Source organism: Oxyura jamaicensis, chromosome 19 (genome assembly GCF_011077185.1).
Source record: "Oxyura jamaicensis isolate SHBP4307 breed ruddy duck chromosome 19, BPBGC_Ojam_1.0, whole genome shotgun sequence".
Lineage (NCBI taxonomy): Eukaryota > Metazoa > Chordata > Aves > Anseriformes > Anatidae > Oxyura > Oxyura jamaicensis.
Genome location: NC_048911.1, coordinates 6,327,382 through 6,353,035, shown reverse-complemented (window position 1 = coordinate 6,353,035; position 25,654 = coordinate 6,327,382). Strand labels below are relative to the sequence as shown.

The 25,654-nt window shown below is 61.5% G+C and overlaps 1 protein-coding gene across 1 annotated transcript in view; it reads left to right on the top strand.

The window, feature by feature from the left end:
• Positions 1 to 25,654, top strand: part of SMG6 (SMG6 nonsense mediated mRNA decay factor) — a 104,912-nt gene that overhangs the window by 36,280 nt on the left and 42,978 nt on the right. The window contains 3 exon segments of the mRNA XM_035342863.1: positions 14,298 to 14,414; positions 14,958 to 15,126; positions 23,772 to 23,973. Coding sequence (XP_035198754.1) covers positions 14,298 to 14,414; positions 14,958 to 15,126; positions 23,772 to 23,973 — 488 coding nt within the window.

Sequence of the window (25,654 nt, the reverse complement as noted above, 5' to 3'; positions counted from 1 at the left end):
CAACCCTTGGGAGCGAGGCCCGGGGAGCCGAGGGGCTGCCGAGACCTCACGCTCCGGTGCCGGCAGCGGGGCCCCCGGCCCGCCTCGGGGAGCAGCGGCGCAGCGCCGCCACATGTGCTGGTGGCTTTCAAGGCAGGCGCGGCGGAAGCGCCGCTCGCGGGCCCATCTGCGCCGGGGCTGCGCGCGGAGCGCGAGACGCGCTGCAGCTGGTGCGAGGCCCTGGCAGCGCGCGCGGAGCTGCTGTCTGCTGGGGTTTACTGCTGTCTACGTTGAAACATGGCTCGGGGAGGGGATGGGGGGGCGGGGGGGGGTCGGTGGCACGGTGCCAGTCCCCGTTAGCCTGGCCTTCTCGTTCCTCTCTCCTCCTCCTCCTCCTCCTCCCCGCTCCCTCCATGCTTTAAAGTCACATTTCCAGGCCAGACATAGAATTAATCTCTGGGCACTTCACATTGCTGGCAGCGCAAAGCAGGATGTGGGATCTTTTTTTCTCTCTCTCTGCGTCTTGGCTGACTTTTTTACCTCTCGAAGAATTTGGAAGGGCCGTGAGATTCCCCCCGCCCCCCCTCGCCTCAGTGCCGTGCAGTTTTTCAGCACGCTGATCACCCTGCTGTGGCTTCACCCTAATAGATTTCATATGCTGACACAGTTGACATCAGTACCAAACTATTTTACATGTGATCTGGTGTATTTCCTGAGGAAATCTGCAAGATATTTATTAAGAACTAATAAAATAAACCTCTCCATGAGCTTTTAGGTAGTTTTCAATTTTTCATGTCTCTCTCGTTTCCTCTTATCAATGAGTTTCTATTTTCTCCCTCCTCTCTGACCATTGCAAAAGGAAACAAAAATAAATGTTTTAAAACCGTTCCTGAATGGACACTGGGAATAGTTCTGTAGTGATGTATTAGCAAAGTCGTATTTTTAGGGCTGTATTGTCAGGACTAAAAATATCCCGCTGCAGTGCATCCTTTTTATAGGTCTTTGTGTGTGCGCGCGCGTGTGCGCGGCGACTGTTGTACGAGCTTGCACCCGCGTGGAAAGGGCTGCCTTTGTACTGCTGCGGCCTCGCCTCCCCGTCGCAGCTGGACTCCATTAGGCCTTCGAAAATTAAAGTAATCCCGCTTAAGAAAGAAAAAATTAATCAATCTAGCAGAGCCGCGGTCCCCCGGCCCAGCCCGGATACCTGCGTGGCAGCCCCTGCTTTGAAAGACTCCAGCAGCCCGGGGGCCGCGGGGGCTGCAGCGCGCTGCGCCCCGGCGCTCCTCCCGCTGCGTGCCGGGTGTTCCCCGGCCCCCGTGCTGCGGCCCGGGGCTCGCGGGTGAGCTCTCGAGCCGGGAGGGCCGGGCTGCGGGTTGCAGTCACCTCCGGGTTTCCTGCTCGTTTTTCATTCTCAGGAAGTCCTCCCGGGGCCGCGCCGTGCCGGCAGCGCGCGCGCGGAGCTGGGAGCGGGCTCTTGGAGCCCGGACGCTTCACGTTTTGCGGAGGAATTTGTACATTTCTGCTGGTTTGGCCTACGCGTCTGTCTCTTTCAATTAACCGTAGATGGAGCAGAGAGCCGAAGGTGGGAGCCGAGCTGGGGTGGTGCCTTCCCTCCCTCCCTGCTCGGGGTCCCCCCGCTGCGGGGGCTGATCCCCCCTGGGCACGGAGCCCCGCGGGGAGGCGCAGCCCAGAGCCCCGGCTCCCTGCCACACGCGACCCGTGCGGCCGTTTCCAAAGAACAATCTCATCCCGTTTCCAAAGAACAATGTCGTCCCCTTTCCAAATACAGTTTCACCGCCCGTTCACGCCCACGGTACCGGCCCCGAGGCCAGCCTTGCGTCACAGGTAGCGGGGTGCCGTGCCTCGGGGGCTGGGGGGGGGGACACACACTGCGATGGGCCCCGTGCACGAGGCGCTGGGAACCGGTGCAGCTCCAGCCAGGCGCGAGCTCTCCCCCCTTCCAGCTCCCGTCTCCTCTGAGTCACTCGCTGCTCCGCTCGCGGGTGCCTCGCTTCGCCGTCTGCTGCCGTCTGGAGAGCCGCAGCGCTCCGGCTTCCTGTAGAGCAGTTCAGCGAAAGCAGTAATTAGGGCCCGTAAAAATTTATTTTATTAGCGAGAAGTGTCGGTGGGTGATTGGCCATGATTTGAACCCAGCCAGATTGGAGATTCGTTAAAAAAAAAAAAAAGCAAAAAGCAAAAAGCACAACGATCTTTTTACCAGAAACGCCGGGGCTGTTGCTCGCGAGCCCTTCCAGGGGCGGCTGGGATGGGACAGGACAGGACAGGAAGGGACGGCGGCTGCGGGAGGGCGGCAGGCAGCGAGCGCCTGTGCTGTACCCGTCCTTGAGGGTGTTTGACACTGGCATCGGAAGAAAGGAAACCTTGTTTTCCAAGAACTCTGCTCTTTCTCAGCTTGATAAGCATTTAAAAGAAAAGCTGCACAATTGGAATTGGCAGAGCATCCTCATTCTTTTGTCTGTCTGTTTATTTTTTTCCCCTCATCCCTCGACATGTGCGCTACAGCCCACGGTTACTGCACCCCACGGCACCGCGGGCCTGGAGCTCTGCAGGCTCGCGCCCAGCTCTGCCCGCCCCAGCCTGGCTCTTTGAAGCCCGGCAGGGCCGCGGGGATCCGGCCCCCTCCCGATGCCGGGGAGCGCCGGGTCTTCCCCCCGAGGTGCTTTTCCAGCCCTTTTCGGTCCCCCCCTTAACTTGTAGGGCAGCAAACCCGGGGCTGTGCCTGGACTTGGGGTGGAGGTTTGGGAGCCGGGCCGGCTGCGCCGCACGGCCCCAACCGTCTGGGGATTTCCAGGTTTTGCCGGAGCGGCTCGAGCGCGGCCGGCGGGTCGGTGCGGAGCGGGGGCTGCCCTTCGGCGGCGTGTCTGGGACCATGCCTGCATCTCCTCGCGGCGGCGTGTCAGCGATTGGCGAGCGAACCGCTCCACTCAGTGCGGGCGGCCGAGCCGAGCCCCTGCGCACATGTCACGCCGGGTTAACGCCGGTGGAACCGGAGCCGGGAGTTACTTCAGGTTACTAGTCCCGGTTGTTGCTCGGGGTGAGGGCTCGGGGCGTTGCTTCAGGTTAGTAGTGCTTGTTTGCGCTTGGCAGCCCGGCCTGGAACCCGGTGCGACTGTTTCCCGGAGAATATTTTTGGTTTTAAAACTGAAGGTCAGCAGTTCGCGAGCGCCGCGCCTGCAGCCAACTCTGTGGTTCGCCTTGTGCCACCGGGCCAGCAGCGCTCGAAGTCCCGATCAATTGATCTGCAACAAGATGAAACCACGACCGGTGACTGCCAGATAAAACTCCCCGTCTCGCCCCGTTCTCCCCACCCAAAGTGTCTTTCTGCCCGTATCCCCTTTCTCGCTGCCTGTCTCCCTCCCTCCCTCTCGGCTGCGTATTGGACTTTTTGTCTATCTTTTTCCATCTCTCTGTCTCTTTTCATAACAGTTTTTAATAATGTTTTAGTTAGTTCCAGCCTTTTCCCTCAATGGATCCCATTGGAAAATGCATTTGAAAGGAAACAGTTATACACTTCCCTTCCTTTGAAACTCTGTTGGCACCTTTTCCAGTGCAGTAAACCATACAACATGGATTTTCAAAGTTTCCAAACACAGACATGCTGGCGTTAAATTTATGAAAAAATATTTTATTCGGCTGTATAGTAACTACGAGGCTCCGAGCTGCTGGTCACAGTGAAATCGAAGCTCGCTTTGGAACTGCAACAGGTTTTCAAAGCTCTGCAGGAAACGGAGCGGCGCTGGCCTGGAAACTCGGAGGGGTGCCGGGGTGCCCCGGGGCAGAGCCCGGCGAGCTCGGGGCTGCTTCTCCCCGCAGACGGCGGCGGCGGGAGCGCCGCAGCAACGGTAGCTGCGGGGAGCTTCACGGTCATGCCAATCCCATCTCAAGTCACGGGAGGAAAGAGGAATTTGGCATCAACCCGTTACGCTTGTTAGCGACCGTAGAAGGTTAAAGCTTTGTGCTTGCTCCGGGCTGAGCCCGGTGGCAGGGGGCTCGATAACCCCTGTGCGCGCGGTGGCTGGGGACCCGAGGCTCCGGCTGCGTGCGCCTTGTGGGAGCGCTGAGATCACGTTTGCTAATATCGGGGCTCGGATGTTAGACTTCCTGGAACGGTTTCCCTGTGTGCTGTGGGTTTGTGCCTGTGGTTTCAGCCCTTCCAGCAGGGAATTGCTCACCCGACACCTGAGAACCTTTGCGTGGCACTGCTCGGGGCTGATTTTTTCTTTTTTTTTTTTTTTTTCTTTCCAAATTGCCTGAGGAGGAGCACGTGGCCCCCGTTCACCACCAGGGACCTGGCCGTGGCCGTGTGCGTGCCCGAGGGCTCCTCCGAGCAGGGTGAGCCTCAGAGCTCGCACCCTGCAGCGCTTCACTCGCTTGAGGTGTGCTGTGAGGGCTCCTGCGATGGAGGGGACGATGACATGGCAGAAAAAAATCCTCTGCTTTTGTGCTTTTGCTTGTAAAATTCCTTTTCCTGCCCGTGGGAGTTTTCTAGAGAAGTCGCTGGTGCAGTGTTACCGCTATCCTCAGCGCTTCGTGAAGCACGGGGAGAGCTGGGCAGTTCGGGTCCAAACACTCGGGTAGCAGCTCCCTGGCTCCTGTCTCAGAGCATCTCCCTTCTGGATGCCTTTCGGCACGGTACCTCTAAAGCTTACAGAGAGCAGCGGAGATATTGGGGAACTGACGGGTTTCCTAGGGTCGCAACGCTCACCTCGAGACGGAGGAGATGGAGGCACCCTAAATACACGGTCCTGCCCGGGCCGCGTTCGTTCATTTGCAAAGCAGAGCTCTAATGAGCTGCGTTCGCCCCTTGGCTGCAGAGCTGATCCCCTCGGTGTCACTGGGGCCAGGCAGCCAGCGAGGAGGAGGTTCTCTGGGGACCGTTCGTTTTGTGTCAGCTGAAGACGGCACCCCGGGGCTGGGGGGCGAAAATGAGATGTGGTTAGGGCTGGGCTGCCCTCCAGTGTGTGAGTGCGATGGGCTTGACTTGAAGTTGCCCCCACAGCTCCGAATCTCATCTTCCCGAATGCTCAGTTTTGTGTTCCTTGAAGGTTTGCTGGTTTTGTTTTTGGCGTGTAATTTGTGCGCAATTCCCACCATCTTTAGAAAAACGAGCTCCCCCCGTGGAACCAGGCCGACCTCATCTGCGATCCTCGGTGGGCGCCGAAATCTTGGATCGGCCCCGGCGGCGCCCGCCCCACCAGGGCGTTAACGTCGGGCGTTGGTTTGGGGCTGGAGAGCAGCGTGCGGCCCCGCTGCTACCGCATCCTGCTGCTTCGGCACCCTGTTTCTATCCGTTGCTCCCTCTCCTTTGTCCTCCCTCGGTTGGTTTCCCCTCCCGTCGGCAGTCCCAGCGGATGAAGCGGCCGCTGCCTCGGCTGGCACGTGCGAGCTGTCTGCTAACGCTCGGATTTTCGCCCCTTGGCAAAGTGAAGGTGGAGTGAGGTGGCAGAAGGCACGCCCAAGGCCCGCAGCCGTCCCCTGCCAAACTTCTGGTTCCTGCTCCGAAGTGTGAAGGTGCTGGGGATTTCACTGAAATGGTCGGAGCGTTTTTAACTCGAGAAGAACAATATATTTTCCCTAACCTCATTCTGGCAAATGGCTGACCCTTTTTAGATGAAATTTTCCCAATAAATTTAGCTCGAAGAAAGCTTTTGGCATGGGGGATCGCGGCCTAAATGGTTAAAGTTTGGCAAAGTTGTTAGGAGCTAAAAACAGGGCCTTCGAATGGAAAGTGTTAGGTAAGCTCCGCTGTAGGCACGGCCTCGGGGCTCTGCCCCTCTCCAAGTAGCAGCGTTGGGGGTGACAGCACGGGACTGTCACCAGCCGGGGCTGGCACAGGCTGGGTCGCTGCAGGAGCTACGGGATGAGGGGTCTGGGCTCTGCTGCCTCCCCGGGGGGGGGGATGGAGGAGGCACGGGTTCTGCTTCACGTTTGGCATTTGCTTTTGCAAAGCGACACCCCGCAGCCCGGGTCCCGCAGGAAGCTGTGCGGAGAAGAGCAGCGAGCCGATGTGTTGAAAGGGAAGCTCCTCGCTTCGCCGTTCCTGCCCCGGCGAAGGCGGCTCGCCGCGAACGCCCCTGTCCTGCAGGCGCTTTGCTCTCCTCAGCTTTTGCTCCAGGCACGAGGCGCTGACCAAGGCTCGCCCCGGGTCTGAGGCTGCCAAAAAACCGTGCCCACCTCCGGCACCGGGGGGCAGGGGAGCGGCGGCGGAACGGCTGCCCCGCGTCCGCTGCGATTGTCCTGGTGAAACTGCGCTCGGGGCTGGAGCGAATCTCTCGGGAAGCCCTGTTCACACCTCCTCCCCCGCTGTAAATAACGGCTGACACAATTACGGCTGGGCGCGCGCAGCTCCTGGGTGGGATGCTAGCGGCAGCTTGCCGTGCCTGCTGCGTGCGCCGAGCCGGGCTCCCGGGGCAGCGTGTGTGCTGGGCACCCTGCTCCCCTCGCTGGCCACGAGTTCCCTTGTCTGGGAAGAGGTGAAGGACCTGAGGACCGCGCAGGCTGAGGACAGGGTATATTTTTTTTAATATATTTTCCATTTTGCATCATCCTGCCCCGCTGCAGTGCACCAAACTCCTCTTCATGTTTCCGTCAGCCTCGTTTTTTCTTCTTTTGGCACACCCCTTGCGCCCCGTTTTATCCAGGTGTCCCGTACGTGCACCGCGCCCCGCTCACCTTCGGGCTCTTTTCCCTCGGAAACCACTCCAGCCCCACTCCACTTGTGCATCCCACAGCACGATTCCCTCTGCAGCAAGAGCCAGCTGGTGCCGGGCTGGCCCAGAGCTCTGTATATACGTGCTGAGGAGCTGGCTTGCCAGCTCGGCGGGGCACGCTTTCTCGGGAGCTAGCCAGGAGCCGTGCACGTTTGGACGTGGCAGCCTTTGAGCTGGGTCAAATCCCTGCTGCTGGTTGCTGGCAGGCGGGACCGGCAGCTCCGGGGATGGCGCAGAGCCTCGGGGCGAGCGTTCCCTAAGTCCTGCTGTCAGTGTTGGGAGCGGCCCTGCCGGAGGCGATGCCGGGAAATTCTCATTTTTCCGGTGATTCCCCAGGCTTTGCCAGTCGGGTGAGGCTGGGGGTGGCTTCAGCCCCAGCTGGCCGCTTGGGAACGTCTTGGAGTGCACACGGCTAACAAAAGCTGTCCTGAACACAGATCTGCCACCAGCCCCCGTCAGCAGGGGTGTTTGTGCCACTGCACGCCACGGTGCGTGTCCAAAAGCGACTCCTGCAGCCTCGCCGGGGCCGCGGGGTGCAGACCCGGGTCGGGCCCACCGAGCACGGGGAGCTGCGAAGCGCGGCCCGGCGCAAGTGGAAACGGCTTCAGTCGGTGTTTTGACTGATGGGTCTTTTCAGGAAATTTCTGAGAATAACAGTTCTAAAAATGGCTGCTTCTTTCCACTGATATTTCCTGGAAAAGGCCGCAGTTAATTTTAAACCACTATCCTTTTCCCTTTTCGAGTGGAAATGGCGCTGTGCTTGTCCTCAAGGCTAATGTCACTCTCTCTGCCCTAGCCTGAGCTGTGCAGGGGCGCGAGCACGTGCTGCTGCCCGGGCTTGCAGGGCCACTCGGCCTTCCAGGGCTGCAGAAACGTGTTGTTTTTAGGGGCGCACACGTGGCGCATGTGCCTGCTTTCCCCGTGGAAACAACCAACCGCCCCTCCCTGAGTCATTTCCAACCAACGTTCTTCGTCAGCGCCTCCTGAGCCGCCCTGCGCACGCGAGACAGCCTGCCTGTAAAACCATTCCCTTGCTGAGCCCGCAGCCCTGCTCTCCGGGGGTCAGGAGGCACGTCCCGAGGTGGTTGTCGCACCCCGGGCTCCAGCCCCGAGCGTGGCTCCGGGGCTCGGGGACAGTCGGGGCTCCGGCAGCAGCGCGCCGCCCGGGGCAGCCCCTCGGTGCCAGGGGCAGCACGGTTTCCTCTGCGGCTCTCGGGCAGGCTCGCTGCTTCGGGTTGGGAACATGTCATTAATTTTTATACCTTCCCCTGTAAACCATCGACCCTTTTTATGATGTCATGAGGGATTCCTTAATTTTGCAGCTGCGTCCTGGTTACGTCAGAGAAGAGCCTCCCGTCCTCGAGCCCAGCGCTACAGCCCAGGCCGGCTGGAAACAAATGAAGTGTTGAATATCTAATGGCTTCCACAGGGAGAGCTGCTCCATCCTCCCCAGGCCCCCAGCATTCCTCACCTCCGTAGGCCTCCCCCCCCCGGCCGAGCTGGGCTTTCGGCACGGAGCGCAGGGAGCCGCGGGCTCCTGGGCGGCTCCGGCTGCCGGGGGAGCACCCCCGTGCCGTGCGGGTCTGGGTGCTGAGGCTGAGACCCCCCCCCCCGGAGCCTTCCTGCCTCTCTGCGGGGAGAAGTCGGTGCGGGGAGATGGATTTGGGGGCTCGCAGGTTGTGACTGCAGGCTGAAGGTCGCTTCGGGAGGGTTTCGGCCCTCTGTGTGCAGGTGGAGGCGTCCGGCTGGGCTGCGTGCTGCGCCCTCAGGGTTGGGGCTGGCTGTCCCGGCTGCCACCTACGAATCCGGAGCTGGGGAGCACCTTCCCAAAACCGCCCAGCGTTGCCAGGATCTCTGCGGGGCATTAGCCGGGGCTGGATGAGTGCATCTGGCTTCCCAGGCTCTTCTGGGGGCAGACGAGTGCGCGTGTGACTCGCGGTTCCCAGCAGAGAGCTGGGAGTGCCCGTGACTCACGGCTCCTGGGCGAGGGGGCGTCAGGGAAATGCCCTGCAGCCGTGAGCATCCCTCCCCGTGGTTCTGCTGGTTTCTGTATTCCCCTTCCACCGCTGTCCTTGCCCGCTTCCTGCAGACGGCCCCGTCCCGCTGGGCAGCCCCGGAGCCCTGCCAGCGCCGCGTCTGGCGGAGGCTGACTCACGGGGAAAACTCTGCCGCGTGGCTGAGCGATAAGAGAGCAAACTAATCGCCTTCAGGTGGGGTCAGCTCGGCGCTGACCGGCCTCTCTCCTTCCCCGCAGGGCAGCAGCCGGCTGGTGAATCAGCCGTCTGTGCCGCCGAGCCGCTGACACACGGCGCAGCGGGCTGTGGGCACGGCTCGCCCTGCGGCCCCGCGCTCGCCAGGCTCCTCCACCTTCCGCGGCCCCCCGGCCAGCCCGTTGGGTCGTCCTCGGCGCTGTCTGGAGACCCGGTCGCTCGCTCGATTGCCTTCGCGTGGGGTCCTGGAGAGCGTCGCCGGGACAGGTGGGTTCAGCTGGGGGTTCAGAGCTCGTCCCTGCTGCCGGCCGCGCCTGTGCTGCCCCCGGCGCTGCTCCAGGCTTCCCGGCCCCGAGCAGCAGCTCAGGTTCGGCACGACGGGGAGGCCGGCGTGGAAAGCGTCTCGCTGGAGTCCTCCCGACCCCTGGCTGGATCCGGTGGCCTCGATCAAAGAAATCTGTTCTCCTTCGAGACTCTGCTAGCGCTCGTTGGCCGGGCTGGGTGTAGCCACGAAGGATTCGGCGCTCCTCGTGCTCTCTGCTAGCCGGGTTGGAGACGGGAGCGTGTCAGCCCCTGCTGCCTCCCTGGGAGCTCCGGGGCTGCCGGGGCTTTCCTCCGCCGCTACCCGCAGCGGAGCAGCCGGGAGCCTTCGCCTCCAGCCCTCCTGCCCCGTCCCCACGAGCGCCCCTGCGAGCCGGGGCCACGAGGTGCGCGCTCGCTCTGCCCTGGCCGTCCCTCGCAGGATTTCCTCCTGCACCTGGCACTCGGGGGGCTGTGAGAAGCTTCCTCCTGCCAGTCCCCTTCCTCAGCCGCGGCTGCCCCTGGCATCGCCTGCTCCTTTCCCCTCCCCATTTCCTGCGGCTGGCTGCGTTGCCCTAACAGAGCTTTGGCATTGCTGTTTTGGACACCCTGGCGGGAGAGGGGATGTGTTTATCACTTTTCCTGGAGATTATCTGTTTAAGCACTCTCTGACAGTTACAATAACAAGGGCAGCGCGTTGTGTTTCCCAGCAAAAGGACACTCGCTGCTGAAAGATGTATAGCACTAATTAGAAATACATAACATCCGGCCACATGGCAGCCTTCTCCCGGCCGCTCCATTTCCTGAGCTCGGCCGACTTTGACGACAGTTGGTTTATGTTTTCCATGAATATAATGTTCTCAGAGAAACGCAAAATTTCTCCCCGTTACAAAAAAATCCCCGCTTTCTCCGTCTCTCTCCCCGCCGCCGTGCCCCCCGCCCCCCCCCCCGAGAAGCAGGTAGATTTATGGCTGCAGAGAGCCTGGGTCGGATCCTGCTGCCGGCAGAGCCCGAGCAGAGCTCGCAGCCGAGAGCCAAGAGCCCAGGTAGGCGCTCGCAGAGGGCGCTGCCGCGGCTGCGCTGCCTCAGCTGCTCTGCTCCGCGGGCTCCCTGCGGAGGAAGCTGCCTCCTGGTAGCAAAACACCGCTCTTGGTGCAGGCCGGTACGCAGCTGGAGGATAAAAAACACATCTTTCCTACATGCAGAGGGACAGGAGGGCTCTGCTGCAGCTCAGGGTGTTTTGGCGAGCTTCGGAAAACAGCAGCCCGTCCCTTCTCCCCGTCGGTTTCTCTCCGTGCTTGCAGCCTGATGCTCGTCAGCTCGCAGGTTTTCGGTCCTGTCCCCTCTCCTGCCTCTTGCTGCTTTTTCGGAGGTCCCCCCCGGGCTGGCCAGGAGCAGGGCGGCTGCTCTGCCGCACGTCCCGCAGCTCAGGTGTTGGGGCGGCTGGGTGTAAGAGAAGCAGGAAGATGGAGCGTGCTCGGGGAGGTGAAATCGTAGAAGGTTTTAGCCGCCGAAGTTAATTCCTATTGAATATGGAAAAAGCGCTGTGTTTCAGATGTTTATAGCCCGGCCAAGCGTGGACAGATTTCTAGTAGGACAGGAAAACTCTCTGCTAAAAAGGTTATCCTGCAGCAAAATCGCAGAGCCCCGTTCCAGGATTTGCAGTTGCTCGATGAGCTCAAGGCAAAGTTGTAAGTGGGATTTTTTCTGTCGGGGGTAAGGCACTATCTCGTTTCCTAGCCTCGTTCTCACACGTAGCCCAACTGTTTGGGCTCAAGATCTCCCGACCAGGCTGAGCCAGGCACCCAGCATGGAAACTTCAGCTGCCACGGGTAGAGTTTGAGCCACGTGGAGGAAAGGGTCTTAGCGTGGCTGGTGGCGGGCAGGCTGCTAGAAAAACCCTCCCTGCCCCGTCCAGCACCTGGAGCCCTCCCGTCCGTGGTGGATTTGCGGCAGGGGGCAGGGTTCTCGCTTATTTTTCTGGTGCAGTAAGAGATCTTCATAAATTCAGCCTGGGAAGTGGGGGATAACGAGGATGTCCCGGGCTGCTGCCTCGGGCTGCCAGGCGTTCAGTGGCGGTCCTGCTCTAAAACGCTGCCTGCTCCCCGTGCCTTGCTCCTGCCTCAGGGTTTTGCTGGCGCGGCGGGCGTAGCGCTGCAGGTGATGGAGAGCCGGGTCCAGCTCGGGAAAGCTCCCGGGAGGTGGGGTCTGGGAGCTCAGCTCCCTGCTGGGCCGTGTTTTGCTTTCTAATCTCGGTCTGACCCGGTGGCAGGGGCCGTTCGGTGCCGAACGGGAGCCGGGAGCGTTTGCCTGGTGGCAGGGGGGAAGGGGAAGGGGGAATTGGCCCCTGCTGAGACTCCTGGCGCTGTGCTCGGGGATTGCCTGCACGGGGTTGCTGCCGGGGGTGCTGGTGGCACGGCGGGGCCTCATTGCCACCATCCTGGGGCAACTGGGGAAGCAGATCCGGCAGCCACAGGCCGTGCCCTGCCCGGAGCAGTCAGGATCTCTGTGCCCGTGCTTGGCTCTCTGGCAGCCGGTGTCCCTGGGGTGTGCCGGTGCTGTTGGGCTGCAGGGACAGCACCTCAGCGCCACAAAAGCCTCTGAGAACGTCTGATTTCCTCAAGTTCACGTCTTAATGCAGCGTGCTTCACGAGCAGCACAGACCAGCTCGGAGGTAACGATGCTTCGTGGGCTCCAAAGCACAGAGCCGTCGCTCCCACACCCCCTTCAGCAAAAAAAAGACAGTTTCATGAGTGCTCTGCCCTCCGCCCGTCCCCTCATTTCTGTTGCACGAGCAGCTGGGGGTGCTCGGGGTCTGCCCCCCCCCCCCCCAGCCCCCTTGTCGCACAGTCGGGAGCCCTCGCTCCCAGCTCGCGGCTCAGCGCGCGCCGCGGCTCCCTGCCCGCCGAGACAAGTGGTGAAAAGGCACAGAAAGTGTCTCCTGATTTATGGGGCTCTCCTCTTTTGTCCTAGAATTAAGCTCTTCGGAGCCTTTGCTGGCAGGGCTGGGAGCTGCAGCGCTGGTGCACGGATGGAGGGGGTGAGCAGCGCCCGCCGTGCCCTCACCTGGGCCTTTCCCTGCCCTGCGAGGACTCGTGGAGGCTCCTGGGCTGCACGAGCCGCCGTGAAATGAGCCTGCCCAGGGGGGGACCATCCAGGAGCAGCAGAGCTGTTTGATTTAAGGACGGGATGACGAGGTGGCTGAGCTGGAGGGCACTTTGGGGGGGGGGCACGGCGAGTCACCCGGAGCACGGCGCCCGCAGTCCCCGCGGCGCTGCCCTCCCAAAGCCTGCCGAAATGCCCGGGGCTTTCCCGGCAGCACTGCACCCACGCCATGCCCTGGGGACCCGGTGGCACTCAGGTGGCAGCGTGGCGGCCCTGGTCTTGCCCCGTGCCTGGCGAAGAAGCAGAGAGTCCGGCATCACCGCGACGGGAGGAGGCAGCGCGGGGAAGACAACTGTAATTTCTTGAGCTGGACCGAGGCCAGAGCGCTGGGACTAACACTCTTAATTGTGGGAAAGGCTTCATGAAAGAGATTTACTGTCCCAGAGTGGTCACATCTCCAGTTTTATGTTTCCTCCAAAAGCTGACAGCCCTGCGGCACGGCACTTCCTACCGGCGCTCTGCGGCACCGGCTCAGCCCCGGCCCCAGGAGCAGAGCCCCCTCGTTGGGCTCCCGGTGCCACCCTTGGTGGTCTCCCTGCCAGGTGCTGAGCTCGCTGCCTGCTCCGAGAGCCGGCCAAACGAAGTCCGCAGCTGATCCTCCCGTTTCTACCTGGGTTTTCTAGGTGCTTTTTTAGTCTTTTATTTTTTCTAGTGGTTTTTAACCCTCCCCACCCCATTGCTCTGCAATAATTTACACTTAACACCCCGTGTTTGTTCTCCGGGCCTCAGGCGTTTTGCTAGCGCCAGCTGGAACGGGGTCGGTGCCGTGCTTTAATCCTCCTGCCCTTCTCTCAGAGTCCTGAACCCTGCTGCCTGTGTGCCGCCGCTGCTCATCTCGGCGGTGCCTGGGAGCCGGGCTGTGCCAGGGGCTTTGTCCCCATCCCAGCTCTGGGACTTTGCTCGCACGGGCACCGCTTTGCGGTCGATCCCTACACGTTTGCATTTGCTGTGTGAAAATGAAAGCCTTGAAAAGCTCCCTTGGCTTGTAACGGCCGTGCCTGCAGGGTGAGAGCTGGGAACCCTGCTCGGCAGCGGGTGACGGGGCCGGCAGCGGGTGACATACGAGCTGGCAGCAGGTGACACGTGAGCCAGCAAGGTGCTGCAGCCCGCGCCGAGCAGCAGCAGGGGCCGGCAGCAGACCCTCGAGCAGCACGGGTGCCTCCCGTCCCCCAGCACCGCAGCTCCGCTCCTCCCCGCAGCGCGCCCCAGCAGCTCCCCCATGTCTCAGGAGAGGATGCGAAGCGGGGGCAGAGAGGATTCGGAGGGCAGGGGCTGCCCGCGAGGCTCAACAGCTCCCTTCTGGCCTGGCGTGGGCAGCCTGGCACGCCGGCGGTGCTCCGGGCCTCGCTAAATGCGACCCACGCCCAGCTCCAGGCAGCTCCCTTGAGCCAGCGCCCCGCCGCTCGCAGCGGCCTCAGAAGTGGTTTCTGGCTGGGTGTAGATGTGCCGAGGGGATTTGCTCTCGCTCCGAGGCGGCTCTGTTCGGAGGAGCTGTGGTCGTGTGGCATCTACTTGAGTAACAGCTTCAATTAAGCTCTCTTGACAAGCTGTTGTGTGACTGCTGAACTGATGGGAGGAGCCCCCTCCTCAGCTGCTGAGGTTACAGCTCCAGCAGGGACGGAGATCAAACAGGCAGCTAATTAGCCTTTTAACACTTAACCATATCCCCCTGCTTCAGGGGAAGGCCTCGGCTCCCAGCAGCAGCTTCCGTGCTGGTAGCCCTCGGCACCTCGGGGCACGATGCGGGCAGGGCGACCCGAGCCCCTTGGCCAGAGCTGCCCCAATAACCGCATTTTTTTCCCCCTGCACGTGGAGCAGTCGGGACCAAGGGAGGTGCGAGCTGAGGATTTACCGCGTGGCTGCGCAGGTGAAGCAAGGAGGGGTGTCTGAGCTCTCTCTCTCTGTCCCGCAGAGTGCCTCTCCGAGGACTGCCGCTCCGTCATCCAGGAACAGGCCACGGCCCTGGGGCTCTCCATGTTCGCCCTCCTGGTGAGGCGCTGCACCCACCTGCTGCGGGAGTGGGCGCAAGGTAAGGGGCTACCGGCCGGGCTCCGCACGCTGCCCCTCAGGCAGCCTGGTGGGATTTAGGACCTTATTCCCTGTTTGTTTGTTTTTTTTTTAAGCTCCTTCCTGTCTGCTGCTGGGGCCCTGGGTTTCTCCCCCGGCATCCCAAGCTCTGCCCTGGCTGGGGCTGGATTACCTGGCAGGAAGACGCATCGTGCGTGCAGGCAGAAACCTTTGGAAGAAAGGGACAGACACGGGGCGTGCTTTCTGCCAGCTCTAGGGAAACGCCCCAAACGGGGATCTGAGGAGATCCCACACCTGTGTGACCATCACACTGACACCCCCCTGCCTTCAGTGAAAGAGACTGCAGGCATCCCAGCTCGCCCCTAGGCCAGGCCGGGCAGGGAGAACAGCTCTGCCTTTGCACTTGCTGTTCCCTTGCACCTTCGGGGCTGGGATGTGGGGATGTGGTGTTCATTCCCTGTTCTTATCTGTGACGGAGAGGCTGCCGGAGCCAGGCTCCTGGCTGCAGCAAGCTGCCTCAAGCACTCACATCTTGTCTTTGCAGTTCAGCCACAGGAGGTGGAGCAGGAGGATGAGGAGGATGACATCAAGGTCTCTGCCCTGCCCCAGGACCTGAAGGAGCTGCTCCCCAGCGTGAAGGTCTGGTCGGACTGGATGCTTGGCCACCCGGACACCTGGAATCCTCCTCCGACCTCTCTGGAGCTCCCCAAACAGTACGTGCATCCCCTGCTCTGTCTTGTGGTGTCTGCTTACCCCCCCCCCCTGGGCTCCTTGTGCCCCCTTTTCCCCTCGCTCATGCTCTCTCCTGGATGCGACACCGACACGAGCGCAGCTCCCCCCCAGGAGAGGCTCGTTGTGCTGGGATGCTCGGAGGGGACTTGTCACCCTTGGTGACACGGTGACTCCCTCGGTGAGGACAGGCATCCAGCTCTGGATGCTGAGAGTGCTGGGGGGGCAAGGTGGCAGTGAGGGGGGTCTGGCAGGTGTTCTTCGCTTCTGGGTGCGAGGAGATGACCGAGATTTTTACCTAGCGCTTCGGCTGCGTGCTCTGGTCGGGACACGTCCCCGCGAGGCGCCCTGCTAGCCCGTCCCCTGTGGGAAGAGGGGAGGCCGTTTGCAGCACGAGCCTTTTACTGCCTTTTTCCTGGCTGAAACAGGCAAACCTTGGTGAGGCTGGGCTGGAGCAGCTTACCTGTCCCAGAGCTCCAAAACTCACCTCCCTTCTGCTTCGGAAACAGCTCGGCTCTGCCCCCCCCCCCCAACGCAAAAAAGAGTTAATTTTCTAAACTGGCCGATTCCAGCCCATTAGTCCATAATGCGGACTAGGCAATTTGCATATTTTTGGACAGAAAACCGAGCGAAGGGGCCAAGTATGGAGTATGCGAAACTGTGTCCGAGCATGCTCCGTAGCTGCTTTCCCGCAGGATTTTCCATCTGCCTCCGGTACTCCGGATCCAGAGCCTGAAATCACGTCTTATTGTTAATCCAAAGGAGCCAGAACCCGGGGTGATGGGAAGGCGCATTAAGAGTAATCCAGCAAAGTGGCTTAACCATTAATGGGTCCCCGCTCCGTGCGTCAGGTCCAGTCCTGCTCTCCGAGTTTATTGCCTCTACTCCAGTTCTTTTTCATTTGGCTGAGGAAATGGAAATCTCACACAGGAAGTTCTGGGCCTCATTTGGTGGAGATGGAGTCTGTTTTCTGTTTGTCGGCTGCTCGGTGTGGGACCGCTGCCTGCTCATGTGAACTGCTGCCCATCTTTGGGCAGGAACTCAAACTGGGATCTGTCACGTGCGCCTCTCGGCACCAATCCCCCCCTTCCCCTCGCGCTGCCTGCGCAAGGGAGCCGCCGAGCCCTTGGCGACGGGCAGCCTCGAGATGGAATTTCTGATCGGGCTCGCGCAGCCAGCGCTCGGCGTCTTCCAGGGACCAGCTGCCTCCCCCTGCTGCGGGCGAGGGCCGCGGCGGTGGGGCACGGGGCCGCGTCCCCCCGGGCTGCCGGAGCAGGTGCAGGCTCCTGCTCGCCCGTCGAGGCGGGAGGAGGCTTCGGGCACAGCCTGCCCCGCGGTGCGTCGACGTGGGGAGCGGCGGGTATGGGCTGGGGGCTCTCCTCTGCAAGGTCCTGGCTTGCCCAGGGTCTTTGTGTGGTCGTGGAGGCCCAGCTGCTTCCACATCTTGAGTGTAGGGTGGCTGAGCAGCCCCTCTGGTCCCTTTTAGGACACGGGCAGGCTTCCAGGGGTTGGCTCCCAGCTCCTTGCACCCTGGCCCTATGGGTTACCAGCAGCGAGGAGACCGGCTGCTCTTTCACCCAAGCTTTTTGTGCTGGCCCAGCGTTGTGTTCCCAGGTGCTGGGGGTCTGGGACAGCAGGACAGCAGTAGCTGAGCTTCCCTGGAGGCACAGGTAGCGGGGAGCAGCAGGGAACCAGCTCCTGGGCACGGCCTGGGGCTTGCTGGGCTTTCCTGGAGGTAGGAAAGGGGTCGGGGGGCGCTCGGTTGGTGTTTCAGGTCTCTCTTGGCACACGCCTGCTGTCTGCCTTGGGGCTGCTCAGTAACCAGGTGGAGTCACCGAGCTGGAGGGCTGAGGTAGGAACAGCTCCTTAAAGTTCAGAAGTAAAACGGGGCAGAGCAGCAGGCCTGCTGGAGGAAGCCAAGGCTTGTGGGCAGGGTGAGCAAGCACAGAAGCCAAGCTGCAGAGCTGTGAGGAAGGGACCTGTGTTGCTGTACACGTGCTCCGTGCCTCCCGGGAGGGGACCGTGGCACCCAGGTCCCCGTGGTGGGCTCCGTTCCTGCACCGGGGTAACGCAGACGCTGGTGGGAGGCACTGAAACCTCCCAGAGCTCTGCTGCCACAGCTTTCGGTGCCCCTCGGGGCGACGTGGGCACAGAAAAGGGACAGTTAAAAAAACCCAACACACGCCACTTCAGCACAGAAGCACCCGGCGAGGATGCCACGAATGTGCTAAAGCTTCTGGAAAAAACAGGCCCCGTACCCACCTGGCAGCCCACCAGGAGCAAAAGGCCTGGCCCAGAACTCGCATCAAAGCGCAGCTCGTCCGGGGCCAGCGGCGCTGCCAGAATGACGGCCTGGGCTCGGGGCCAGCGGGGCAGCTTGTCAAACCTCCGCCAGAGCCCAGGGCCTGGGCTGCTGGGGCTCAGCGTCCCGAGGCCTCCGCTCGTGCTGCGCTCGCCACGTTCGTGATTGCCGGTTCTCGGTAAGCCGGAGAGCCGGGGGACTTTGAGAACGCCTAAACTCAGCCCAGCTGTGGCAGTTGGTTTATTGCTTTCAGCTGGTACTTGAACCCGGGTCCTGGTCTTGGAGTCTTTCCCAGGTTTAATCCCCGGAGCTTTCTCTGCAGCTGTATGACACTGCGCTGACCCCGAATGAGGATAGGAAAATAGAAACGGTGCCAAGCCAGAGTCTCTTTTTCATTTGGAGTCTGGCTGTCTGCCCATGACCAGGGTTACATAATGGGAAACATAGCTGGGGCTCTGGAGAGCCCGCGTTTCACCACGCTGCCCAGACCTTCGCATTCTGATGCTATATATCTTCCTAATTGTAGCTCGGATGCATTTATCACACTGCTGGATTTGAGTCCTTACAATATAAAAAAAAAAAAAAAAAAAAAAAGAGCAGCACACCAAATTCCTCCACTCGCTGCTTTCCCCCCTTGGACAGAGGCGGAGGGGAAGGTGCGAGGGGTGAGCGCCGCTGAACGCGGGGCTGAGCCACGTGGGAGTGGGCTCTGCGAGCAGGAGAGGGTGCTCGGGGAGGCTTTGTCTTGGGGTTCTTGTCTTGGCAGCGAGGTGGGAGTGAGCCCGGCGCCGAGCTGGGAGAAGCTGCACCTCTCCCCAAACCGCTCTCCCTGCCCCGGCACGTGGATCCAGCTCTCGGCCCCACCCGGATAACGGCTGGGGCTCAGGGGATGCCTTGGGAAATGGGTTTAGGCTGCGAGGCCACGGAGAGGTCTTGGGCTACTGAGTGTGTTTGGAGGCAGAGTGCTTCCTTCCTCCTCTGCCTCTTTGGAGAGGAGAGGCTCAGCGGGCTCTCCGTCGTCCTTTTTCCTCTGTTTTTCTCCGTGGTCCCCTTTCCTCTGGGTTTTCTGGATCAGGAGCTACACCCGAGCGAGGGCATCTCTGCCTCGGAGCAGCAGAGCCCCGTGTTTTGGGGTTGTGTGTCTGGAGCAGGCTGCTTGCGGGTCTCCCAGCTCCTCTGGCTGCACGCAGCTCTCTTAAAAAGCTTTGAGCACCTTTCACAGCAAGCATCGCACCGAGGTCCGAGCAGGCGCCGTCGATGCAGCGCTGCATCAGGGTGCATCCTGCAGACCGGCTGGCCCCGCGCAGGGATGGGAGGTGAAATAAAGGGGTCCCGAGGAGCAGGGAGCAGCGCGTTTCCTAAGGCACAGGGGTGAGCAGCAGCCGGGGGGTGCAAAGTGAGCCTCCAAGGAGGCTCCGGCGAATCCCTCTTCTCCTGAGACACGTGGCTGAGGAGCTGAGACAGGCAAAGGCTGGGCACCGAAGAGCAAAGCTTCTCCCTGCTCTGTTTTGTTGCTGCAGTGAGTCTGTCGGAGCTAAACGAAACGCAAGAATCGATGGGGAAGCCAAGGGCTCAGCAGATAGCCTGCCACGGGCCCAAGCCCGGAGAATTCGCGCTCCTTCCGCGCTGGAGCAAAGGGCCTCTCGGTCTGCGGAGCCTGTCTGCAAGCGTTTAAAAATGGTTAACTTAAACCGAGTATGAAATGAAATCCAAAAGCTCTGAGCACATTCTAGAGCTTACCTTCCCGGAGAGATCTGCCAGATCTCTCTCATCGCATCGGTCTTGTGCAGAAGTGTCACCGAGATGGCAGCTCCCGCTGGGGGAGATGGACGGAGCCGGAGGCGGGGGTGCCAAGACCTTGCTGGAGTTTGCGGGAGACGAAATGGAAAATCCCTTTCGCAGACTTGAGCCTTGTTAGTAATGCTGGCCACCAGAGTTTCCCTATCAAGACATCAAAGCAAGGATCCGGAGGTGTCTCGGTAGTGTAAACCTGGCCGAGAATGAAGGTGAAGTCGAGTGAAGCAGGAGCCAAAAGGCTCCTCGGAGAAGGGCTCTGCTTTAAAGCACAGGCTGGCTGGGAGGAGGCGGCGTGCCTTTGGGCGAGGAGAGTGTCCCTGCGGCTCCGCGGGCAGCGTCCTGGGGGAGGGATGGCTTTGTGGGGCACCCGAGTGACCGGAGGGACCGCGTGTAGGGCAGAGAGGGGCGAAATCATTGGCACCGCGGGGCAGAGGGGCTCAGACCCTGTCCCCTCTGCACCCACAAAAGCTGTCCCTGCATCCAAGTGCGGGGCGCGGCTGGTGACCGCTTTGGGGACGAGCTCCCACCCCGAACCCCTTTTGTCCTTTCCAGCGGAGCTGCTTTTCCTCTGGCTTCCCCTTGGCTTGGCCTGGGGGGGGGGGGGGGAAAGAGGAAACCTGGGAGCGGGACGCGGAGCCCCGTGCGCGGCGCTGGGGCCGGCTCCTCGCGGAGCGCCGGGAGCACGCCAGCCCAAGTCGTTTGCCATCTGCGCGGCAGCGTGGCTCTTGGCGGCTCGGGAACACAATGCAGGGCTTCTTTCGCTCCGCTCTTTTCCGGGTTTGTTCTGCAGCTGTGGAGTTTTGAATGTTAGTGTTTAAACAAGCTGGTATTACACAGGAAATGGCCACCTCCACAGGCCCCCGCAGGCTCGTAACATGGGGTCATTGTACTTGATATTAATCACCAGGCGGCCCGCTCCCCCAGCGAAGATGGTGGCTCGAGCGCGGGCTGCCAGCCCCGGCCGCCGGGGATCCGGGCTCGCTCCGTGCCCCCCGTGTGCGTCTCCCCGCTGCCCTCTGCTCCTCCCCACCTCCGTGCGTGCCCCACGGCCCCGAACGCCCCCCCCCCGTTATCCCAAGTGGGAGCCGTTCCCCGAGCTGGCTCGGCCACCCTGCGTCCCCTGCGCTCGGCCGCGCACTTGCGCCGCTCCCCTCGTCCTCGGGCTGCGTCCTGTCGGCCTGCAGCTGGGCTGCGCTCGCACTGACAGCTACATTAAACCTGGAATCCTGAGGCAATAAAAAAGAAATTAACTCTTATTTTTTTTTCCTGTCCTGGTGGGATAAGCAAATGGAAACGTGTCCGCGGGGAAGTGAGCGAACCCCCCGTTCGGAGGAAAGACCTCGCGCTCACCCCCTTCGCGCTTCCTCGGTTAAAAGCTCTGGGAGCCCCGGCCGTGTACCTGGGAGCTGCGTGCCTGGGCTCGGTGTCAGAAATTCGGCACCTCCCTCCACGGAGGGACGCCGAGGCCGGGGCACCGCGCAGACGGAGCCCTTCCAGGCAGCTGGGCCTGCGGGGGCTCGGCGGGGTGACATAAGCCAGAAGCGCCTGGCCACAGCTGCGGCGTGCTAAGGAAGGGGCAGCGGGGAGAAGGCTCCTGGCCGGGCTGCCCGGGGCTGGGTGACCTGCAGCGGGAGCAGGAGACCCGCCGGGAGCCCTCGCCGGTGGGTGGCAGCCAGGAGGTGGTCGTGGTGGTGCCGGGAGGCGCGCTGCAGGGGGCAAACCACTCCAAAAGGGAAGGTAGAAAACTGTCGGACCCGCTCTCCGTGTTACCTCCAAGTCCTAGGAGAAAAGCAGAGCAGAAACGCCAACAAGCCAACATCGCAGGAGGCGTTGGCGTTTCTGCTCTGCTTTTCTCCTAGGACTTGGAGGTAACACGGAGAGGGATGCTGCACGTGCCAGGGTGCTGCCCGGCCCCTGGGCGCTGCTGCCGAGCTGCTCGGGGCTGCCTGCAGCGGGGACTCGCTGCCCGGGGAGCCGGCGCACGCAGCCTGCGGTGTGACTGAAGGAAGCCCAGGGTGGAAACCTAACGCGTCCAGGGCAAGTGACAGATGTGGCGAGGCACCGTGGGGCTGCGGGGAGCCGGGGATGAAGAGGATAAAGTGACGGGGACCGCTCTCACGCTCAGGGGGCTGGGGCTGCCCGAAGGGGCTGCGGGCTGGCAGAGTCAGCTCACGTGGCCGGTGCTGAGCCCCGTGGCAGGAGAGGGCTCCCTGAGCCTTTCTCATGCTGTTCCTTCACCCCACCACCACCGTTGGCCCTGAAGCGTGTGCCCGGTTCTGCGTGCTCTGCCCCGCATCCTGCTGCCGCCCTCAGCCTCCCTCCCTCGCCGGTTCTCCCCATCCCTGCCTGCAGCCCCGTTCCTCGACCTCGTTTCTTTCCTCTCTCATCCACCCCGGCCCCGTGCACCTGGCTCTCTTAGCCACCTGGGAGCATCCCCAGCACCGCTGCCTGTCTCCGGCTCCGCGGCGCGTTCCTTCCTCCCCGTCCCTCCCTCCCGGCGCTGCCCGAAGCCTCGGCGGCTCCTTCGGGGCCCCTTTGGCGCGATGTGACCGGGCTCAGGCAGCTCGGCCCCGCTGCCAGCAGGGCGCCGAGGGACGGCTGAGCCTCCCTGCCCCTGCGCATCTCCCCTGGGCAGAGCTCGCCTTGGAGGTGGCCCAGAGCAGCCCTATCGCATCCGGTGCTTGTCTCTGCAGCCCGGGCCGGAGGATAAACTATCAGGGCTGTGGGGCAGTGGATCATTCCTCTTATTATTTTCTTCTTTTGCAGATAGGGGTCGTGGAAAGTTCAGTTCCTTTTAACCCTCGCAGCTCTGTTTATTTTCCAGCTGGTAGCACAAACGCAGCGTTTCCCATTACATCACAAAGGGCCTCGGACAGATCCCTCCAAAAAAAAAAAAAAAAAAAAAAAACGGGGGAAAAAAAAAAAAAAAACGTGTTGCAACTGTTTATTTTTTTCCATATTTAAACATTTCTGACAGCCAGACCTGGCTGAGCCAAGCGATGGAGCTTTGTGAATGAACCCAGCTCCCGGTGTCTGTGTGCAGAGGGCTTTGAAGGACCTCTTCTCCTCTGCAGCGTGCTGGCCGGGGCTGGCTTCGGGACGTGGGCGACTCTGCGTTACATGTGTGCTGATTACGTGCCGGGCTTTGATTAATGGCCGCTCGTTCTGCCTGGCTCCCAGGACGCTCTTGAAAACAAGATGTTTCATTTCAGTGCGCTTTCCTGGTACACTGATTCCCGTAAATAACCGAGCGCAGACTCTGTCCACCTGGAGCAGTTCAAAGAGCAGGGGGGCCTCTCTCCAGCCCGCGGCTGCCTCGGGCCGCCCTGGTCACTGCTGCACCCCCGGGTGCTGCTGGCTGCTCCGCGGTGCTGCAGAGCCGTGGGGCGAAGGGGCAGCTCCTCGCGGACACCGGGAGCAGCTCAGCCCCGGTTTCCTCTCTTCCCTGCTTTTTTTTCCCCAGTTTAGAGGCTAAAAAAACCCACTATGTAAGTGGTTTTAGAAGTAGGAGTGAGCGGTGTGGGACGAGGCAGCCCGGCTGGATGCGGTGCCCAGTGGTTGTTGCTTGATTTCTTTGTGCTCTGGGCCAGCCTGGGATGTGCTCGTCATCTGTGTCATGGGGACGTGTGATGGGGACGTGCACAGGCATGGGGATGTGTGACAGGGATGTGCCCAGACCTGGGGATGTGCCATGGGGATGTGCCCAGACACGGGGATGTGTGATGGAGACGTGCCCTGACACAGGGCTGTGCCATGGGGACGTGCCCAGACCTGGGGACGTGCCCTGGGGACGTGCACAGAGCGCTCCAGGGCTGCCCGTGGCCTCGTGCTGGTGCCCCACTCCCTGCACGTGGGTGCCACTGAGGCCGGTGAGGCGCTGGGGGCGGCAGTGCAGGTCACTCGCCAGTGCTGAAGCCGTGGCCAGAAGCAAAACGGGAGCTAACCTCACAAGACCGAGGTTCAGCTAAAAATGTCTCTGCCTCAGCACGTGGCTGCAGCACGTGTTGGCAGCAGGTAGAGAGAGCTGGGCGAAGGGGAGGGTGCCTGGGCTGGGCTGCAGCCCCCTGGGCGCTGCCTTCGCCCCTGCAGCAGCACAGGAAACAGGTCCTGTCTTCCCAGCACGCTTGGAGATTGAGCAACAAGCAGCATTTCTCCCATCTGGAACGAGCCGGGTTCCTACCGGGGCCGCCAGGGGCTCCCTGCGGGTGTGCGCGCTGGCCCCGCAGCGGGCAGAGCCGGGCAGGGCGGCGGGTCGGGGCCGGATCCTGCCTGGTGCCATTCCCCATCCGGGGAGCTGGAAGGCTCGGGGTCGGCGCTGGCTGGCTGGCGGCGAGGGTTAAAAGCCCTCCCGGGTTCGGTGCCAGTGCAGCTGTGTCCGGAGCCCTCCCCGCGGGGCACGTCGGCAGCGGCGCGGGGCGCGGGGTGGCGTGCGTTGCCTCATCTCACCTCTCTGGTATTCGCTGCAGCGTTGCAGGCAACTCCCAACGCATTCCAGCCCCGAATTGCTCACGTCTCTCCTCGTTCTCCCAGGGTCTCAGTAGATGTGTGGGCGACGCTGGCTGACTTCTGCAACGTACTGACCACGGTGAATCAGTCGGAGGTGCCCCTGTACAAGGACCCAGATGACGACCTTGCCCTGCTCAGCCTGGAAGAGGATCGGCTGCTCTCGGGCTTCGTTCCCCTGCTGGTCGCCCCCCAGGAGCCCTGCTACGTGGAGAGGACCTCGGACAAGGTCAGCAGTAGGCCAAACATCCCCCCTCGATTCCTCCAGACTTTTATTCTTGGGAAGTTTTCTGTGCAAACGGAACACGATTAAGTCATTGAGAAGGGTGTTAAGGGAAAATATCGACCTTTCAGCCGCTGACATCCAGCTCTGTGTCATGAAAACCCCTCTCGACTTCCTCTGGTGTGTGTGTGCTCGCTGGCATGTTGTATATACGATCATTTCCTCACTTGTTTAAATAGTGCAGCTTGTGTTGGCAGTGCTCTCGGTGCACTCCAAATGGTTTGCATCATGCTTAAAGCACCCTCCCCCTCCCCCCGGCCACAAAACTCTGCCTTAGGAAGGCAGCCAGGACTTTTTTCCTTCTCTAAAGAGGAGAGTGATAAATAGGTGACTAGAGAGAAGCAGACACCATGTGTTAACGTACAAAAGGCTTTTAGGAATATGAAGCATTCCCCACTGCCCCGCTCTCTATTTTCCTTTCTTTGCTCTAGGAGCCCATTCGAGCCTGAACTTTCCTTGGGCTGTTTGTTTTTAGAATAATGAAATCAGTTCCCTTGTTGATGTGGGGTTTGGGGTCTGCTCCCTGCCACCACCTGGCCAGAAGGGACCCGGGGGCTGCCTTCGGCTAACGTGCCTCAGCCTGGTGGGGGGATGGAGGAGGCACAATGGCATTTGTTTTGCACGCCCTCGGAGGATGAGAGCGGCTCTCCACCGTTTCCTGCTCGGAGGCAGAAGCGCAGCAGCACCAGCGGTGCTGAGCGGGGCAGGCGCCGCGCTAGGAGGAGAAGTGGAGCTGCGGGGACCGGGTTCCGCGGGGAGGCTGCGCGTGGCGGGGGCAGCGCGCGTTCCCCTGTGCCACTTCTTCTTGGCGTTTTCCTGAAATGACTGTGAGAATCTGGGGACCTTTGTCACCCGGGGACCCGGGAGGTGCGAATTTCTCTTTCGCTTCTCTCTCCGCCCTGCCCCTGCTCACAGCGCTGCCCGGGGAGCACGGGGACCCAGTACAGCTGAAAGCCCTCCCTGTTCAGGGAAGCACTTCAGTCCAGGGAGTCTGTGCATGAAAAAGGATTTTCAAGGCTCTGTTTGGAGGGGTTAAAATAGCACACGTGCCCCAAGCAAGCAAGCACTGCTGGCCATGAGGAGGGTTCTGCTGGGGACGGTCCCTTTCCCAGCTCCCTACACAGGGACTGCTTTCCTTCCCCAGCAGCCCCAGCATGGAGCCTGGTCTGGTGCCCCGTAACGTGGTCCTGGTGCCCCATGATGTGGTCCTGGTGCCCCGTCACGTGGTCCTGGTGCCCCGTAACGCGGTCCTGGTGCCCCATGATGTGGTCCTGGTGCCCCGTAATGTGGTCCTGGTGCCCCATAACATGGTCCTGGTGCCCAGTAACGTGGTCCTGGTGCCCCGTAACGTGGTCCTGGTGCCCCATGATGTGGTCCTGGTGCCCCGTAACGTGGTCCTGGTGCCCCATGACGTGGTCCTGGTGCCCCATGATGTGGTCCTGGTGCCCCATAACGTGGTCCTGGTGCCCCATGACGTGGTCCTGGTGCCCCATGATGTGGTCCTGGTGCCCCGTAACGTGGTCCTGGTGCCCCGTAACGTGGTCCTGGTGCCCCGTAACGTGGTCCTAGTGCCCCGTAACGTGGTCCTGGTGCCCCATGATGTGGTCCTGGTGCCCCATGATGTGGT